Below are 20421 nucleotides of genomic sequence, written 5' to 3' on the forward strand. Positions count from 1 at the left end.
ACCCTTGTCTCCCGACTTCAGGAGGTGGATGAGGTATCCTGAAGGTAGAAGAAAATTGGATCCTTTCTTTCCCTTCACCCTCCACTAGCCCCCCTCCTTCCTCCCGTCCCACTGTCCTTCCCTACCTCACTGCATGTCCGCTCCTCCACGCTCATGTCCACGTCTGGCAGCCTCCCGCCTTGCCTCCCTCCATCACTACCTTCCCTCCTCACGCTCCTCTTCCCTTTTCAGTTTCCCGCTTCCCTCTTCCCACAACCCTACACCCTTTCTCTCTGTCATCCTCCCTCCCAGCCACAACCATAGGAGGATTAATTAGGCAATATACTGTTGGAGAGAGGGATGATGTAAGAACCCAACAAATGTCCTGTTGGGATAATTATGTCCCGGAAATGAACTGCTAATTTTATGAAATTTATGCACTAAAACGGCCAGAAATAGTTTTCTTTTTGGGAAAAGGGGTACCGCAGTGGTGGCATGCCAAGAGAAAAGAATATTTGGAGTAATTACTGTGTCACTGCTTCAGGGGAATACCCCCGTTGGAAGGAAGGTAGCCACACTGACACTCGCAAAAGAAAAATTTGCTCCCTTTCCTCTTCAGATTGAGGCAGCAATTAGCTTTTAGTGGTTTAGTAAAGTGTTTTAATGTAGCAGCATATATAATTTAGGACTAGAGACCAAAATTACTTAAAAATCATGGTGTAGGCATGGTATCATTTGTTTACTTAATACAAGATGCATTAAAGAATGCATATGTTTTTTGTTTTTTTTTGTCAGAAGAAAAGTTGCCTTTTTGCTGCTTCGCCTTTCCTTCTGGCCATTCTGCTGCCTCATGCCATGCCAGTCGCTCTGTGGTCGACACAGGTGGCAGCAGCCGCCAGGCCCTCGTCTGGGCTCGCGTCGTGCTTCAAATTGGCCCTGAAGTTGGGAACAGTTGTCACATTGGTGAGACGAGCAAGTTTTGAGGAGGCTTCTTTTGAGATGTGTCCTAATTTAGCAATTAGAGATGTGTTTTTGTCGGTAGGCCCAGTAAACATATTACAGTCTTTCCCTGGCTAAGGAACATGGCATTCGGGCGTGCAACATGACAAACATATAACAAGGGTAGAACTTTTCTGGCCGAAACAAGACCATGCAAAGTGACTTTTGATGTAGAAACAACTTGTAATCATTAACAAGGTGGTTGGTTTTGCTAATTGGCATCCTCTTTAAGTTTGATGTCTCTTTTTTTTTTTAATCTCACTCCTGTTGCTACTGTTTGAATTTCTTAGAAACCAATTAGCTACACATGTTGGAGTAAATATGATTGGACAATATGACTAATTTAATGTCGCCTTGTAAGGGAAGTATAGCTGGTTACATGACAGGCCAACTCGTCAACCACACTTGACTGGCTTTTCGCTGTTGACCCTGAGATGTTTTTATGGACATTACATTCTTAAAAATGTAATATATGACATGTTCAGGTGTCTTGTGTCTCTTTTGAGACACAACATAGCGATACTTTTCAACGTAATAGGAGAGGGCCCACTTCAAAATGCCTGGAGCTATATTGGCAGTATGCAAGAGGCTGTGTTCATGGGAATGGAATTCAATGTGAAATCAGAAGTGAAGCAAATCTCCCCTGCCTGGTGGTTAATTTATACCTCAGGGTGACAGGTGCCACACCTGGACCAGAGGCGCTTGAACCCCTGAACTTCAAATTGATCTAATTACGCTAGCTCCTTTTGGCACGTCGGCAAGGCTCAATTAAGTGCACCTTGGTGTGAATTCACTCGCCTTCCCTGTGTTTGACCCGGGTCTCTGGCAGGTGATTTGTTTTGACAGCGGACATATTTGAGGAGACTTCTCAATCATCACCAGAGATTCTTCCTGAAACCTACTTTTGGAGGTTGTTTGTGTGTCTGTTCAGAAGGGAAACAGAGAAAGAGGGGCTGGCAGGAAAAGCTGAGTCTTGAGCCACAGACTCTTCTGGCCCTTCTCCATCGCTCACTTAAACAGCCTGATTTATTAATGGTCCTTGACACCTCCACTGAATATTCTCCTTCTCCTGAGATTTTAGAGGATTGCAGTCTCCTTGCCTTCTTTATCTCTTCCCTTACCTTCCTTTCTTTACGCCCCCTTTTTTGCTCTGCCGCAGAAGGCTTCATCATTTATAAGCTAGCTAGCTCGCTCATTGTGATATAAAGGAGACCCAGAAGAGAAATGGACTCAGCGCAAGTCTGAACATTGCTAGGTCAAGAGCTAACTTGTGCCCATGCTCCTCAGTAGTAAAATAGCCTCTGGTCGTTTCCTGTGCCGCCTTGATAAAAATAGGCTCAGTGTCGTTTTTTTTTTTGTGTATGAATTCATTTTAATGGCTGCATTCCACATGGTAAAAGTCAGTGTTGCCTTTATTGTAATAACATGTAATAGTGATGGTAATCCAGTGGGACACTATAGCTTCATCTTGGTTCCAATGCAAGAACAAAATAAAAAAAAAAAAAAAAAAAAAAGATAAAAGGAACATCATGCTTGTGAGTGTTTGAAGCTTGGCTAGAGCAGCACTGCATCACGAAAATGTAAATCTACCACTTTACATCCACATGTGAAAATGTATATTACTAATGTGGCCTGCTGGAAATACTTTTGATCATCACTAATATTTTAGTCATTTGTGTAATAGCTTAACAGCATTGCATCATTTATAATAGTTTGCAAAGACATGACTGTGATGACTGAAGATGCAGTCTGTCAGGTTCCCCAGGAGATTATACAAACTTAAAAACAGTTGGCTCAGTGGTCTTTCTCTTACTCATTTTGTCAGAGGTTTGAGGGAAATTGATTAGTCAAAGTCAAAAATGACTTTGTGTCTATGTAAATGGATTAAATACTCTGTTGTGTATGACAAATATTACATTATTAGATCAAAGATAACTGTGTGCCATTTATGTAGTTCTTATATAATCATAAATGTAGAACTTTACTGACTTTTACAACAAGTGTGAGTGTGGGCCAGACGAGAGCACATGTCAACTTGAAGGAATTGGCTGATTTTGAGGAAGGGAAAACCACACACATACTTCTTAAACTTGATATTCGAAGGGCTGGGTATCATAATTTGGTTCCTTCATGGCACCAAGTCCAGCTTGAATGCTTAGCTTCTTTCAAGTGAGGAAAAGGACGTGTTGTTAGTTATCACGTTTAGATAACTCAACATCAAGCAGCGTCCCGCTGACCACAGCAGGGCTGCTGGCTTTGCAGTTTTTACGGCAAATAATTGGGGTTTTGTGACAACAAAATCATGGCTGAAAAAATCCAAGATGTGTGTTGCGTGTTTTGGCCTTGTTTATATAACACTGTTGATGAGGAAAGTCAACAGAGCAGACACACACAGGGAAAGGGAGGGAGAGGGGGACGGGGCAAGTCGGTGTGGGTGTGTGGGAGTGAGAGAGAGAAAAGAGACAATAGTTGTAATTTTGCTGTTTACTTTGTGCTCTTTATGAGACTAGGTTCCTGTCAGGAGCCATATCATTTCTGGGAAAGAGCCAGAAATAGCTGGTGAGGTTCCCAACCAGTGCTCCATTGTCACATTACGATCATTATTTTTGTTGTGAATAAAATGAGTGTTTCTATAAAAAAAAAAGCAGTCCTTGTGTAGCGTTCCTATCTGTGTGTCTGTAATGTTGCATGAGCTGCATAAGCCATTTTTTGACAAAATATTTAGTACTTGAATTCACGTAATCCTGTGCATTAACGCTCGCTGCTTCCACCTTGTGGCAGAGACGAAAACAGTGTTAACGTTGTCTGTGACGAGTCTTTGAGAGTTAATATTGTCATGTGTCAAAAGTAAATATTGCCCAGGCTTACTTAGAAATTCAATCATTTGAAGGTGCAAAACTGAAAGGAACACTTTTAAAATGCTGCCTTGAAATGAACATAGGTTCTGGACTACCCCGATACACATATCAAGGCAGTGGTGTATATTTATTTCTGAACATTGTAAAGATTCAAAGTTACCAAGTTGATCACAGAATCAGAACTGTAATACCTTTTAGTAATGTGCTATTGCTAAATTAACAACATATACAGTTGGTACAAAATTATTTTTCTCATGCGCTGTACACCACCACGAAATTTGCCGGGGAGAAATTTTTCAGCACTAACCAACCATCCAACCAAACTGAACTCTCCACTGGATGCTGACAGAAAAACTGTCTACTTGAAATACCACACTGGCCTGCGGCAGTTTCTAGGAAATGTGTTGTCAGGATTGTACACTAGAGAAATGATGCAGATTGAGGCTTGTAAATCTTTTTTAGATAGATTTTGTACAGCTTGTGTTTAGCTGGGATGTTTGGCCAGAGGATGATCAGCCAGGTAACTGGCAAGACTGTCGGGGAAAACACGCCAAAACAGTGGAATGCCACCCTATAAAACTTTAATCTGCATCTTAAACCAAAGCAAGGCTGCGGCAGGGAAAACACAAACGGAGCTGATTAAGGCCAATTACATCAGCGTTTTCCTCCAGTCGGGTCTGCAAGGTTAGTCTTTGGTTTTCGGAGCTTTAATTGTTGACTGTGGCAGCCATTTTCACGGTGGGTTAATTGAAGTCAGGGGGATTAAAAATGCCTCTGCCACGATCTTTCTCCTCCTCGCTGTAAATACAATATCTGTTCAGTATGCATCAAGCATGCATGTTAGGCCTTTGTGTATGAGTGTGTGTATCTGTGTGCACACACGTGTGTTTTTAAAAAGCCGCCTCACCACCTGACTGATAAGGTCTTCCCTGGGGTAAGCCCTTCAATAGATCACTCTACCTGTCCTGAATGGGAAATTGATTTCCTCCCTTTTTCCTTGCTCTCCCTCAGCGAGGCTAATTAGAAATCACTTGGCAGTCCATCTCAAAGGGAAATGTATAAACATAAAAGAGATCATGTTTACTGTTATGTCATTGGATAGGGGAGGAGGGAGAAACATCTTTGCTTTGTCAAAACTCCCCTAAAAAAAAATCACTCTTCTCCTTACTCTTTCCCTCATACTTATTAGTTTCTCTCCCTCCTTTCTCTCTCTCACGTGTGCTAGTGTAGATCTGAGGTTGGCTGTTAGCAGCGAGCTGGGACCGGGGCTGCTTTTGAATGCTCGCTCGGCGTTATAAATCAGAGCGCGGGTCCCCCGGGTGCCGTCACCACCACCATCAGTGTGCCATCAGTTCCACTGTTTTATTCATCCGCTCCTTTGTCTCATCATGATTCTGCCCCGTGTTAAAGTGTGTATGTGGGAGTGTGTGTGTCTGTGTGTGCTGGTGGGGGTGGGCGGGGGTCAGAATGCATTACCACAGACTGCTGCTAGTCCAGGTGTGCTGAAGGAAGTTGGGGGAGGGTGGAAGATAAGAGGGCGAGGGAGAGAGATCGCAGGGATGAGAGAAATGGAGAGAGAAGCAACAGAGGGAAGGAGGTTTTAGGTGGAGGGTGGGGAGATGATGGAGGAGACGGAGATATGAGGGGAAATGAGGAACTGAGCAAAAGATTGGGAAGGGAAAGAAGGGGGGGCAAAAAAGATGGAGAACATGTGGGAGGCTGTGGGAGAGATGTTTGGGGCAGGGGAAGAGACAGCAAAAGGGGGAGCAAGATGGTGAGAAAGAAGAAAAACAGAAGGGAGACGACGGAGAGAGCGGTGGAGACCATTTCACGGCCAGTTATACAGCTAACACAGCATGCTGCACGCTGAGGCTTTGAAACACACCGCACCTCACACTGATTTTTAATTTGTGAGGGTTTGCTTTTATGAATTGGGAAACTGAGAAACAGCCTGTCCAGTCATGCTTTTATATAATCTGAATATCAATATATTGCCAGGGCCGCAGAAATACAGTAATCTCTGTACTGTGCATACACGCTGTGCACTTTGTACCCTTTGCTGGCATACATGCTGTACATATGTTCATTGACAGGGAGATCAAGGGGGTGGCTTATATCTTCCTGTCAAAACAAGAAACGGATACACAAACCGTTTCCCATCTACATTATCTCCCCATTTCCTCTATAAACACAGAATCCTGTGACAAGCGGGCCTGTCAGATGTGCATATGGTGAACTAGTCAGTGTGTTATGCACACAAAGCAGCTGCTTCACTGTTTTCTCTCTCTCTCTCTCTCTTCCTCTCTCTCTGTCGTACATCTTGAGTGTGTGTGCCTGCTTGTGTCAGGTGTGTGTGTGTGTATGTGTGTATTGCTGTGTGCGTAAGGCAGGCAGCTCTCCGCAGGGCTTGCTTAACTAAGATTAATTGCACCTAATCCACTGTGCCAGGTGGAACATGGACCGCGGCGGGCGCGCTCACACACACCGAGACGCACACAAATAAATACACACTTCCCATTATAGCCTCACTGCTGAAAATTAGCCCCGCGCCTCTCCGGACACCACGGACCAGACCACAACTCGATACCACCATTTACTCCCCGACAACACACACATTTATCACTGCTGTTGACAGACAGAATGCTGTGACAGGAGCGCAGGCTATCTGCTCTCTAGCACAGACGCCGGCTGACCTTGACAGTACAGAGGAATAAAGTGTGTGTGTCCTTTCTTTTTTAAGAGGGAGAACGATAGAATCTGCTTGAAATCAGTGCCTGGATCTGACAGCAGTATCCAACCCGCAGTATGCCTGCAGTCACATGTAATGTGTGTGTGTGTGTGTTGGGGTGGGGGTTGGAGGATTGGCCTGCCAAATAGATTTGCCCCAGCCCAAATAAGTCTCTACCACGGCTCAAAACCCAACCCTGTCAAAAACAGATTAATTAAATAATCTGAATCCAGAAACAGGTCGGCCCAAAGGTGTTCTAGTTGAAAATTACAAACTTTTGAAGCAAGCCATGTCACAGTTGTATGTGTCAGATCTACACCAGATAGCATAATATCTTCATTTGTTTTTTAGTCAAGAAAAAAAAAAAACACAGTCAGCAGCTGAATGTGTACTGTTGATTGTGTTTGTTGCCCATAGCAGGGCAGCAGAGTTACCAGCATTATTTAATTAAAATTATTATCATCAGTCGGCAACTCCGCAATTGAAAACATTAACATTACATCATTACGATACATTATTCAGTGCAGTGTTTAGCAGACATAGGTTCATCTGTGGAGCACTGAATACCACCACTGAATAGCTAAAAAGTTGGTTAATGCATGAATGTATAGCATTAAGTAATTGATGTAAATAAATGTGTTTTGCTGTGCCTAAGAAATGTGCATCATGTCATTATGTCTGTCATTTGCTCTCGCTGCTCAGAACAATGCTCTGCTTTCGCTCGAGGTCAGGATAGTTAATGAATTCATATCAAGTGTGTTGTAAATCCTTGCTGCCATTTAGTTGCCATGTGTAGTTTGAAAGGGCAACCATATTTTATTAGTAATGACTTCTATAAGCTATAGTTAACCTTTTGGTTTGTTGAACTTTCACAGAAGAGCAAAAGGTAGGGCTGTAGACAGGGCTGCACAGTATATCGTTTCAGCATTGACATTGGAACATCACAATGTGCACATGCACAATAATCCCATTGCAGGAAGCGAGGCGGCTTTTGAGTGTATTTATTTTCTGTTATCAGCAGCACCTCGTCCTGATGCGGGTTAAAAGTCAAAAAGTTACTGATGCGGTGCTTGTGCATTTCCTAATGTAAGGAACACACTCCCAAAGCTTGCAGTATCCAGATTTATCTGTACTTGCATCTTCCTGACATAATGTTAGATAAATCTGTTTGTTGCTCGAGTTTGAGTTTTCGCATCCTCCACCATGCTGGGAGGCCTGTTTGTCTTCCACCACGCAGATTAAACATACATAACTGAGACACACAAGACATTTGTAAAGTCTATTAAGAGATGTATGTTGTTTTTCCAAAAATCCTCTCCACCTGTTCTCTCTCCACTTGTCCATGCCGGTGTCAGAAACACATAAGTGAGACTGAAAGAGGGCTGAACTTAGTGTGGTAGAAGCAGCAGGGTTTTTTGTTTTGTTTTGTTAGAGGAGGATAGACTTTCAAAGTACCCAAATGATGAAAATTATGATTGTTAATTGTACATGACTAATACACTGCATGTATCTGGTGAAATTTCCTGGATTTTTCATCGTAAGGTAATTTTTTTCCAATGTTGTGCAGCCCTAATCAGATGATAATTATTGTTAATTGATAAACGCATATGCTATGATATTTTTGGCTGCATAGCCTAGACCCATAATCTTGGTAAGCTTATTACTCAACGTTTTCTTGTCTTCACTATATCAGAGATCTTTGTCAACCCTCTGCCATTCTGTGTGTGTGTGTGTGTGTGTGTGTGTGTGTGTGTGTGTGTGTGTGTGTGTGTGTGTGTGTGTGTATGTGTGTGTTTGTGTATGTCTCTATCTCTCTCTCCCTCCCACACACAAACACACATACACACACAGAGTTGCATACACACCTTGCAAATCACTTTCATAAGACAGTTGGATGTATAGCTTCCTTTCCATTTTCAACCTTGCACTCTCTCGTCCCCCTCTTTCTTGCTCCCGTCTCGCTTTATTCCACTCCGTCTCCTCTCTCCTCCTCTCTTCACTCCCTCTCTCTTCCTCTCCCTCTCATGAATATAATAATAATGATGATGAGTGGCAGTGCTCACGGCTCTAGTGGCTGTGGCTTTGCAGCTGTGCTAATATCTACCCTCTAATTGACAATGCGTCTGACCATTTGCAGCTCTATTTTCTTGTGTGTGTGTGTGTGTGTGTGTGTGACTTATTTTTCATTTTTTTTGTCTCCTTGTATGTGTGTACGTGAAGGGACACACACACACACACACACACACACACATATATAGATGCGTCTCTCCATTATCAACAGCAGTAAGTGGTGCCTGGAAGCCATCATCATGCTGTACAATACCTGCCTAAGAAGAGCAGCTTAGTCAGCCCTTTCCTGCAACTGGCTGCGTGTGTGTATGAGTTTGCGCGTACATGTGTATATACCTCGCGGACTGGGAGGGATTTTTTTTAAGAATTTTTTTTTTGTTTGTTTGAGAGGGAAGGGGGGCAGCAAAAGACATTTGGAGCACAAATAAAGAATTCAATCCAGGGCTTATGTAGCATTTATGAGCTCGCTCAAGGGCAATGTCGCTTAGCTCAAGGCCTAATTGGCATATTGTATTGTGCCAGTGGGACAAAAGAAGCAAGGCTAACGGATGCAACTGAGACAGTAACCTGGCAACTTGTTGGAGGTCTCATCTTGACTGGCTGGCTGCTGCTGTGCACGGAAGAAAACAGGATTTTCAGACACTTTCCATCAGTGCCTTGTCATTTCAAGTCAACACTGCTGCATGTGGGCGGGCGTGGGCAGCGTTTGGACGGATACAGACAGCATTAGCAAATCTTGACACAGGTGCTTACTTTTTAAAAATTTACCCTCAGGGGTGTGGTACAGAGGTACAGACAGTGCAGCTGATAATGTCAAATCGCGACATGATTGCTGTGCGTTTGAAATTTGAATAAGGCTTTTGGAAAAATGTGTCCTTGAAAATGTCATAGCACTTTCCTAGCATTTTTTTTTTTTTACCTAATGTAGGCATCGTTGTCACGGTGTGGCTTGCCACACAGTGCCACAAGGACAAAGCCAGCACCTTGAAAATGAATAGAGATGCACTGGGCGTCAGATGAGAGAGCCTCTCAAGTCACTGGCGATTTCTAATGTGATGAGAGAACTTTAAAAAAAAAAAAAAAAAGGGGGGGAGATGCTCAACAGTCATCTGGTATAGTCCTCTCGTATTCATGATATCCAGACAGTGAGTGGGGTTGCAGGATGATGGCTAAACAGAAAAACAGCATTGGAGGTGTGTGATAACAAGCATTGTACCAGTGGAACACAAAGGCCAGGGAAAACCACAGGCCAAGCATCCAGCCAACTTATTCATCACAAACGGAGAATAGGGCTCTCATTCTTGTTCAGTGCTTGAATAGAAGAATAACATCTAAGCAGGGATTCTTTACCATGATTATGGCTGTAGTGGAAATCAAAAGCTGACTTGCAGGCACCTGTAATTTGGAAGCAAATATCATCCTTAAGGGTGTGTTACCATTATACATACATTATACATTACTTTTAAGGCATGTTTTCTTTTGTGCATGCATAAGAATTAAAAAAATAGCAGCATAAAACTGGTCACCTCAGCGCAGTTCATGATGAACACAGCTGTCAGAAACTCCCTGTTGTGAAAAGGATTTTTAATTTCTTGAGATATGAAAAGTTGGCTGATGGGAAACCCAATTTTATTTTCAAATTTGTCTTCTGCTCACAGCCTCAGGACCACCTGTGCAAACAGGTTCTCTGGATTTCACAGTAACATAGACTAGAGCTGAGGAAATATCCCAGAATTTCTCAGCTAATCCAACGTATGTTGGATATTGACATAACCAAAATTTCAATATTCACAATCTAGCAAGACTCAAAGACATTAATTACTGATCTGATACTCCTGCCAGATAATATGCTGATATAAAGGCCTCATCTTCCAATATAAATGGTGTTTGATTTCACATTCTAGGTCAAGTCAGGTTTATGTTTTAAGTGCTCATGAGGACTGTCACAAAGTGCTTCATAGAAAAAAGGTCACAAAAACAAAGATGGTAAAAACCTGACACAGAGACCATATTCACACTTAGTTTGAACATGAGTCTCGGTTGTCCAATCACAAGTGGACAGCACTAAGTACAGGTGCAAACAGGTTTCAGTACGGCATTGTGATCCAGTCACTCAAACTATCTTTGGAGGTGGTCAAGGACTCTTTTGGCCACATTCCAGCTGTAGTGTGAATACTAATGTGTCCTACTGCATCCCCAGCAGCACGGCAAGACCTCTTAGTCAACTCTGGATGGATGGAGCGTTTCCTGAAGTGCACGTCTGTTGGCATGACATTTAAATGTGATTCAAATTGTTTTTTGAAGTGAGGAGGTGAGTCTTCTTTGTGTAATTAAGATAAGACAGAAAGAAGAAGTTGGGAACAGCTGCTTTGGAAATGAGCCAAAGGTAAGAGATAGGATGGGTGGGGAATATTTGTAAGATATAGCAAAACCATGGAATCATGGATCCATGGATCCCAGGGACAGCAGATGAAAACTAGCTAACTCTGACTCACTTATCGTTTAGAGAGTGAATATGAGAGTACCTGACAATACTGGGGTGACTGCAGAAGAGTGATGGATTGTAGCTGAGAGTTAAGTTGGGTTTTAACCCAACTGAATGGATGCATTGTGTTTTAGTTGAAGTTTTGAATCGTCTGTAGATTTGCAGAGGCTGGCCACATTAAAAAGAAAAAAAAATGCACAAGTGGTGCATACTTCTTGGCATCCGCTCTTGAACACCCAGCAAAACCGCTGAAGTCTAAAGTGTCTAAATCGTTTGAGCGCCCAAACATTGATTTTTGAATTTCTCTTGGCCTGCAAGCATTTATAAAATGCCAAGAAGAGCATGCTTTGCTGTCACCACGGAGTACCACCGTCAAAAGCAGAGGAATTACTCACATAGGACAGCCGGCAGTGTTGTCAGTCTTTTGTAATGGCTGCATTTTGTATTTTTCAGTAATGTCAAATAAACTTGTGTTGACTTTAGAGCATAACTGATGGGTAACAAAGAAAAAAAAAAACAGAATTGAAGTTTTATTTAGTTGTTGCAGCCAGTCTTAAATGAGTTGAGTGTGGGGTAAGAGAACATACTGAACTTGTGACTTTCCCTGCTGAACACCCCACAGCCCGACATAATGCATATTTTAAGTTGTAGCTGTAGTTTTGTCGTAAATGCTGGCCTCTATGGAAATGGGTATATATTCTCTGTCTAGACGAAAAACAAAAGGTCCGAATAAGTTCTTAAAAGGCTTTGTCTTAAGAGATGGTTTTGGGTCAGTATTTCCCTTGACACATTTTGATCAATGGGCCGTCTAATTCTTCTGTTCCACCCTTAAAGTGACTGAGAGAGTTACAGAGAGAGAGAGAGAGAGAGCGTGCGAGCAAGAGGGGAATTTTTCTACATATAATCGGGTTGTTTTTATGTGAGGACTGATTGGCCTGTCTAACCTCATTTTGAACTATTCAGATTTTCTATTCCCCAAACCCAGGGAAGGGGGAGTGGGGGGCAGAAGGAATGCAGCTCACCAAGCTTCAGACATTTGACACCATTATATTCTATTATTCATCTACTCAACTTGAAGTCGCTACAAAGTTAAGCGCATGTGTATGCATGTGTGTTTGTGTGTAACCACAGCAAACTTTCCAGGCAAGGCCTGCACGACACATCAAGATGGTGATTAGAATGCAGTCTGACACACACAGATACACACATCTACACATCCAGAGACACAAAGCTACACACACATCTCGCCGACTGCGTCGAGATGTGGCCTGCAGCAACATCCAAGGTCTGGTGCAGTTCACCTCTAGTGTCATGGAGTATTAGAATATGGACTATCTGTCCGGTTCATTGCGGAGACACGTGCACACACACGCACACACACACACACACACACACACACACACACACACACACACACACACACACACAAACACACACTGTTCATTATTACTCTTGCCATTACTGCACAGGGTTTAGGATTAGCCCCCAGCTGGAAAATGTACGTACACACACACTTGTTTTAGATGTACAGCACACAGAACACTGCGTGCTAGCTCACTCACTCTTGTGCTTTGTCTTACTATCACCCCCCCAACACACACACATACACATCTGCTTTCTCTTTCCACTGCTTTCTTCATTTTCTCTTCCCCATACAACTCATAGTCTCACACACTCTTTTAAACACACATTCATTTTCTCTCTCACTCACACACTTGCCCATTTCCTCTCTCTCTTTGTGTCTCTCACACACACACACACCGACACACACAAAATCAAGCGGCGCTAACAGAATGGGCAGACTCATTCCCGCTCTGGCCCCGGGGCCCAGATTGATTGATAGGAAAGTCAGCAGGGCAGCAGAAATGAGTGAGGAATAGCGAACGGCGGTGGGAGCGCGCCTTGATGATAATGTTAAATTGGCTATTCTCTAGCTAATGCCACTGTTCTGTCCACAGAATATTACTGCCTGTCTTGCTAGCCCAACAATGGGATGCAGGAGGTCCTATTGTTTTAGAGAAAAGAACATAGGGGGCTCTTAAATCAGCTTGTCATACCAAAATTTGAATTTCACCCTGCACAGGACCTGGAATAATGGAGGCATTGTTGTACTTTTTGTCATGTGAAGACCCTTCAAAAGCAGGTCTGTGACCTGTGAGGGGTGCTGATCCACAGCTTGAGAAACTGTGCAGGGGGAGAGGTGGGCATTCATGAAACAATACAGGTAGCTGCTGCTTACTTTAACTCGGTGCATCTTAGATTTGCTAATGAGCACACATCAAAATCTATGCCAGTATTTAATAGGACTGGGTAGATGATATATCAGTATCCTGATGTAAAACTAGATATTGCCTGGGGTTTTGAATTTGTTTGTATCAAGGGAGTATTGCCTTTTCCTGTTGGCTGTGTTACAGTAAAGGATGCAATTCTCTGAACTTGGTCTGTTCTAGCTGTTCTGTTATTTGCCTTTACCTGCTTTGTCATCATATTCACTTCACCAATTGTCATCCTTACAATATTGTCACAATATTGCTATTAAGTTATTCGGTTAAAAATATTGTGATATTTGATTTCCTCCATATCGTCCTGCCTCAGTTACAAATATTATCATTAACTGTTTGTTTTTTCCCCCAGTCAGAGTGTACTAACCACATGAAATAAGTAAGTAGGCCACTATATTGAAATTGCACAGTGTGCAGAGATTGGTGAAGTCAGCTGTGGCTTTGCACCAAGATCCATGTCTCACTTTGTTGCACTGCAATGATAACGTCAAGCCAAGGAAAAAAGGCATCAGTAAACTACAAACAGTTTGCCCTCCCACACTAGAAAGGTCTGACCCTTTGAATCTCCTCTGTCAGACAAGCAAAGACAGCAACAGTCCGCACAGCATTACAGCTGATGTCTGCATCCACAGCAGTCTAATAACCTCGTGTACAAAGGAAATAAAACACCCTGCTGTAAAACAGCACAACCAAATCAATGTCTGCGTTTTTATTTCTATATTATGACACTGTATCTAGGGGGGGAAAAGCCATTACTTGATTATATAAAATATTATTGACTCATTGCCAAAAGGGTATGAGTAAGCAAAACAACAGCAACAAAGTCTAAAGTATTCAAGAGCCAACAGATTTTTTCATTTTTTCCATTATGAATTCAAAGCATGCAATACTAGGAATGCTTCCTTATGCATTCACTCATCTAATATTTTCTCTTATACCTTGCAACATTATATAGTATATACTATTTGGAAATAACCAGTATGAATGAGATTGGCCTCATGTCAAATACGGATACATAAATAATGAGCACAGCTGATTATAACCCTGGAAAAAGGGTTTTACATGAGTCGCTGTCTCCTCTCCTGTTATCCCTCCAACCCACAGACAGTAGCTGGCCATTTTCGTGTTTTTACCACATCTTTTGCACGAAAACACAAAAATGCAATCAATGCTTTCAGGACTTGTACAGAAATAACAAGTGTTTCATGTCTGGGAACTGTGCCTTGCTACACTATTGTTCCAGTGGTACGTCAGTAACCATATTTGTGAAATTAGTTTCCATGGAGTTTATCTCGAAATCCAGTTAATGTCAGCCCCTGGCCTTTCTGGTGTGAAAACATCATCTAACCTCCCCAGGCTCTCCCACACACAGATTTAGGCCATTTAACAGCCTGTGTGATCTGAATTTAAGTAATGACACAGGGGGCGATAGGAGATAAATTCTGACCAGTTTTCAAGCCACATGAAACGTAATAAGGAAGGTGAAAACAAAAGTGACAGCATTCATGCAAAGAAATTGCGGCCGGTCTCTCTAATCACGCTCATTCAATTATTGTATTGTGCAGTCTCATTTACACATGCATGTGTAAATGCTTGTTTTTTAACACCATTGTGAATTGAGGGAAGGTTTGCTTAGCATACTGGTATAGTTTTCAGATTCTCATTCATTTAGTTTGATCCATTCACACCGGTTAGCTCCCGAGGACAAGTTAAGTCCGTAGACATGCAGGTTAAATGCCTCACTTATGGTCTCCCTCACCTTGATGGTCACTGTAGGAAGAGAGTGCATTATTGATTTACTTAGCACCACTAAGATAATTGCAGTCAGCCCACAGATACTATCCAGCCACAAACAGAATGTATTAAACTTCTGTCTCTTGTTTCTTCCTCTGTCTGTTTGTGACGTATGAGTTTTTGATTCCCCTATGACGTCCTCATTACTTAACGTTGGTCATCATCATCTGTGTTGTGACCGTCAGAATATAAAAAGGCTTACTGCACATTGAGAGCGTTTATCTCGCTCTTCTTCCCAGAAGGCATCGGTTTACCACACAAACAAACACACTGGCCAAAATCCCTCTCGCCACCTGCAGCCGCGTCACACAGCTTCTTGGGCTGTTTGTATCGCAGCAGTAGCTCTTGGGCTATGAACAAACAAGGTAGTGATCCCTGTGGCATTTACAAGGCTCTGCGGTCTCTATTAGATCTGTGGTCGGCCAGGTGGATGGCCTGCCGCTGGCCTGCCGTCTCACTCAGCCGTCTCACTCAGCCGTCTCAATCTGTGTGTAGCTCTATCACTCGCCATGTCGGGCTGATGTGTGTGTCTGTCTTTTTCTCTTTCTTTCCGACCTGGCTGCATCACGTTCTTAATGTTTTCAGTCACTTTATTTGTATGCCTGTCTCACCTGTTTGCCATTATGTTTGCAAGTGAACGTTGAGCAGTGTACATATATGAGCATAAATTAGGGCCGATGGGGAATAGGTAGCTATTACTCATTTATTTCCATTCAGGAAATTGTCCTTCCTGTCTCCAAAAAAACATTCATGCTCAGTCCAATTGAGGTTTTGCTGTTGCAAATTGACTTTTAACAGCCTCAAAGTACTCCATAACAACAAAGTAAAACATGCTTTTAAAAACATCAGCATTGTTTTTAACCACATTAAGGGCTTGAGTCCTGAGACCTCTGAAGGATAGTCAGAAAAATTTGGATGCACCGTAACTCAATTTTGAGTGTCAATGCAAAATTTGAATGAATACCAACAAATTTATGTAAAAAAAAAAAATCCACTATTACATTATGGGTTGTGTGTAGGTCAGTGTGAAAATACCATAATTTAATCTATTTTGAACCAAGGCTGTAAAAACACAGTGTCCAAAAAGTGGAGGGTGTTTCATGTTTTGTGAAGGTGTTTTAGACAGACAGGTGGACATCGAGCAGAGCCAGTCCGCCCCACACACAGAGCTGGGTGAACTGGCACACTTGAGGAGAGGGAAGTTTGGTGGGTTGGCACTGTCCAACTTTTCCCACCAGCTGGCAGTTTACTTTGGCGAGGGGCTGGGTGAGGCGGCGGGGGCCATGTTTCCACGAAACACATGCAGTTTATTAAAAACGCTTGATGTCCTGTCACTTGCTCAGTTGCTGTTTTAATCAAACAAATACATTTTCACTTGTGTTTGTCTATGTTTAATGGGCTGCGTTTCTGTTGACATTTCATTTAGCAGGCTCAGTGTCTCATCTTTGCTCAGGCTCTTGCCTCAGTTGAGGCCTAAGTCTTTCACTCATGATAAGCTAATTATGTTAGTATTGGCTAACCCGCTACTGCAAGTTGTTAATTAGTTGACAGTTACACTCTCATCTTACCACTAGTTTTGCAAGACAAATATCACCCACAGCTGTTTACAGATGTATTACTTCTTCAACATGTCATGTAAACTACATTTCAGACGTTTGACTCTTAATTCAGCACAGCACCCTCAGCATTATGCAGGAGTGTCACTGTTGGGCCAACACCATGTGCTGCATCATGTTTGCAGTGGCCTTTGTGGTTCATTAGCATGCTTTCAGCTCTGGACAGCATCACATTGATGTTTTTTAAAATGGGATTGACCAGAAACACCAGGTTTTATTGCCAGCTTAGTACATCACAGCACCCAGAATAGAAATAAAGCCACATAGGTGAAAGACAATTTACTTGGCTAAGTCACTGAATTATAATCACCTTATGGCAAATACTGCTGCTGTATAGACAAGGATTTGGGGGTATTGACATAAAATCAGAGAGACAAGGTGTGGCTTGACAGAAGTGGACAGACAGGGAATTCGGTGGCCGGCTCTCTGCCCTGTTTTTGTAGAGGACCTCAACACCTGTCCTTCCCCAGCGAGGTCTGTGTGTCCTGGAGTCTGCTCCCAGCCTGCCTCTGGGCAGAGCCACTCTAGCGCACTAACTGTGAGCCTGTCACCACCACTCACTCTCTTTCTCATGCTCTCATTCAATTTCTCTCTGTCACTCATCTCACCTGCTCGCTGTTTGCATTCTCTCCTTCTTGCTTCTCATTCTCTGTTATAACTCTCAGAATTAGAGATGCTTCACTTAAATGATTTTCCCTATGTGCTCCCTTTCTCTCCCCCTCCTTCCCAGAAATTGACCACACATATATTTCACTCCTGTGGGTTTGCTGCTACACTTAACAGTCATGGCTTCCACGCAAACAGTGACGGATGCCAACAGACATCCCCTCCTCCTGTGGTTAGTCAGAGAATTGCTACACGCCTCTGCCCCCACCCCCCATCTTCCTCAATTCCACATCCCTCATTCCGCCTGTGCCTCCCTGTCCTTTTATCCCACACATCTCGCCTGCTTGCTTTTGTCTCACTGACCATGTCCATCACTAAATAAAAGCCTAGATTAAAGGGTAGATTGTCCCATCCAGCCTTTCCCCACAAGAGGCATCGTGAATGGAGGCCCTTTGGTTTGACTTATAAACCTGTCTGCCTCCATACTGCGCTCCAATCTAGACCCCTTTAAAATGCAACAAGATTTTATTGTCAGGGGAAGAGGCATCTCCGCTCTATTCCTTTCGATCGACTGCCCCCCCCCCCCCCCCCCCCCTCATGCCAAACTCCCTCAACAGCTGCATGCATAATTGTGGGCGGACCACTGCCATTTCTTTTCTGTGTGGAGTAAAGCTAAGGCAGTGGAACGTGTAACAGCAAGGGAAAAGAGTGTCGGAGGTGGGGGGTTGCAGTTAAAGACTGGATAACTTCATGCAAATACGCTAGCAGTGTTTTTTCTGTGCACCGCTGCAGGCGCCACTGATCCGCACGCTGAGCTCTCTGCTAACACGAGCTCAGTGTGAGGTTAGACGCCTGGCCGTGACCAACTGAAATGTGAATGAGGTTTGACTGAAGTCGCTCCCTACTTTACATAACGTTGGCATCATGGGGTCAAATTCAGGCGGTTATTAAGAAGACAGCAGACAAATGCTTCCTCCTCAGGGGGCGACATTATGTTTGTTGTTACCCATTCTCCTTTCTTTCTCTTTCTTCTTTCCTTCATTTTTCCTCCATTTGTCCCTCTTTCTTCGTTTTCTCCCGCTGACACCCCCCCCCCCTCCACCTTTCCATATTCCCCGCTCAACTTCTTTTTTCTCTGCTCTCCTGCCATCGCTGTATTCCTCCTCTCCAGTTTGTTCTTGTTAACGGCCCCAGCAGGAGAAGGATGTGCGCAACAGACAGGGGTCTGGGGGGCCACAGCTGCCCAATAACACCCTGATTTATCAAGCACCTCCAGCCAACCTGCATAGAGATGCTGTTTCGCTCGCTCTGGTTGTTACTTACAGCCAGTCAGGCAGGGTTGTTTGTATTTCTGGCTGCGCGTCCTTAGGATGTGTCTGGCGTAATGAAATGGCTCTGCTTGTAATGTATCTCGCGCTCTCTCCAATAGCTCAAGCCTGTCTATGTATCTATCCCAACTTTTTCTCTCTCCCAGGCTTTATTTACTGACGGAGGGAATCAGAGGGCGTTAAGTAATTCGGGCATAGGATGTTTTAGAAATCTCCATCACTACCACTTGATAGTAGAAGATTGAAGCTTTGTTTTCCCTGCTTTCCTCCATCACATCCTCTTTGCTCACTTCTTGCACTGTATTTCTCATGTTTCTCACATCTTCTCTGTCCCCCGCTCCTTCCCTCCCTCCCTCTGTTCGTACATCATGTCCAGTTCCAGATGGAGACCAGATATTCACCAATCCAGAAAAAAAAAACAAGTTGATTTCAATGAAGCTCATTCTAAATTTCATTTTCTTTCACTTATCCCCCTCTCTCTTTCTGTTTCTCTCTCTCTCTCTCTCTCTCTCTCTCTCTCTCTCTCTCTCTCTCTCTCTCTAGTCCAGTACCAGATGGAGATGATGCGTTCTCTGCGTCACGTCAACATTGACCATCTGCATGTGGGCTGGTACCAGTCCACCTACTATGGCTCCTTTGTCAGCCGAGCTCTACTCGACTCCCAGTTCAGCTACCAGCATGCCATTGAGGAGTCAGTAGTACTCATCTATGGTAAGCAAACGTAGTTACGAAAAGAATGACAATGCTAATGACTAAGCACTTGCATGATTTGATGATGGGTTGCCATATTCACTTGAACGAAACTGCACGCTTACAGGAGACAGCCAAAATGGCTGCTCTAAAATGGTTGCTACACAATGGCCATAGGTGGGACCTGTGGCTTCGGGTAAAAGAAAAGGGTGGCCTTGTGTGCAGATGTGTAGCCTAGCCCAAATGTAGATTTACCATGAATTTATCTTTGTAAGTGATATGCAAGTCTACTCCCATATGCTTGGCCATGACTCTGCATTAAACTGAGAACTCAGTTCATGCTCTTAATATCACCAATGTGCCAGACCTACCTGATATAGTTATTGAATACAATGCAGATAATTGGAGTAATCCAATAATGGAATGCTTAATTGTGCCTGGAATGCTAAACCAGATTGTGCTAATGTCAGCCATGATGACCAAGTGTCACTAGGTAGAGTCCAGGGATTATATTCATTAATCACCTTTGAATAATGGTGAAGCAGGTATGCATTTTTATTTGCTTTTTGTTGTTTTGCTTTTGTTGTTTATTTAACCATTCAAGATCTCATAGTTCAAGATTTCTGTCTAGGAAAATTTGTGATCTTTATGAAATTCACACAATAAATTAAGAAAAACAACCAGCATTAGTTATGGGATACTTAAAACTCAAGCCTTTGCTCATAAACTCTTGCAATCACCAGGTCTGGTGTGACCATCAGGCAGTGATAGGAACAGCCAGATGGCTTGGTCGAATTCTTGGCTAATCTATGCATGAAAATTTTATTGACATAGTTTTAAAGTTATGCAGTGGGCAGCTCCACTGCAACTTTATATTCACCTGTCGGGCCAAACCATTCATCTGTTCACAGATGACCACTAATGACACAGGTCCATGCAAGTGGAAAGCAGTTTCAGTAGCCAATGCAAAAGTGGACAAGCCCAAG

General features: G+C 43.1%; 1 protein-coding gene across 1 annotated transcript in view; it reads left to right on the plus strand.

Annotated features, from left to right (window-relative positions):
• LOC115374068 (eukaryotic translation initiation factor 3 subunit H) overlaps positions 1–20421 on the plus strand; it is a 58919-nt gene that overhangs the window by 13730 nt on the left and 24768 nt on the right. Inside the window, exon 3 of the mRNA XM_030072796.1 lies at positions 19289–19456. Coding sequence (XP_029928656.1) covers positions 19289–19456 — 168 coding nt within the window. The remainder of the gene's footprint in view (positions 1–19288; positions 19457–20421) is intronic.

The sequence above is a fragment of the Myripristis murdjan genome, chromosome 16 (genome assembly GCF_902150065.1).
Source record: "Myripristis murdjan chromosome 16, fMyrMur1.1, whole genome shotgun sequence".
NCBI classification, from domain to species: domain Eukaryota; kingdom Metazoa; phylum Chordata; class Actinopteri; order Holocentriformes; family Holocentridae; genus Myripristis; species Myripristis murdjan.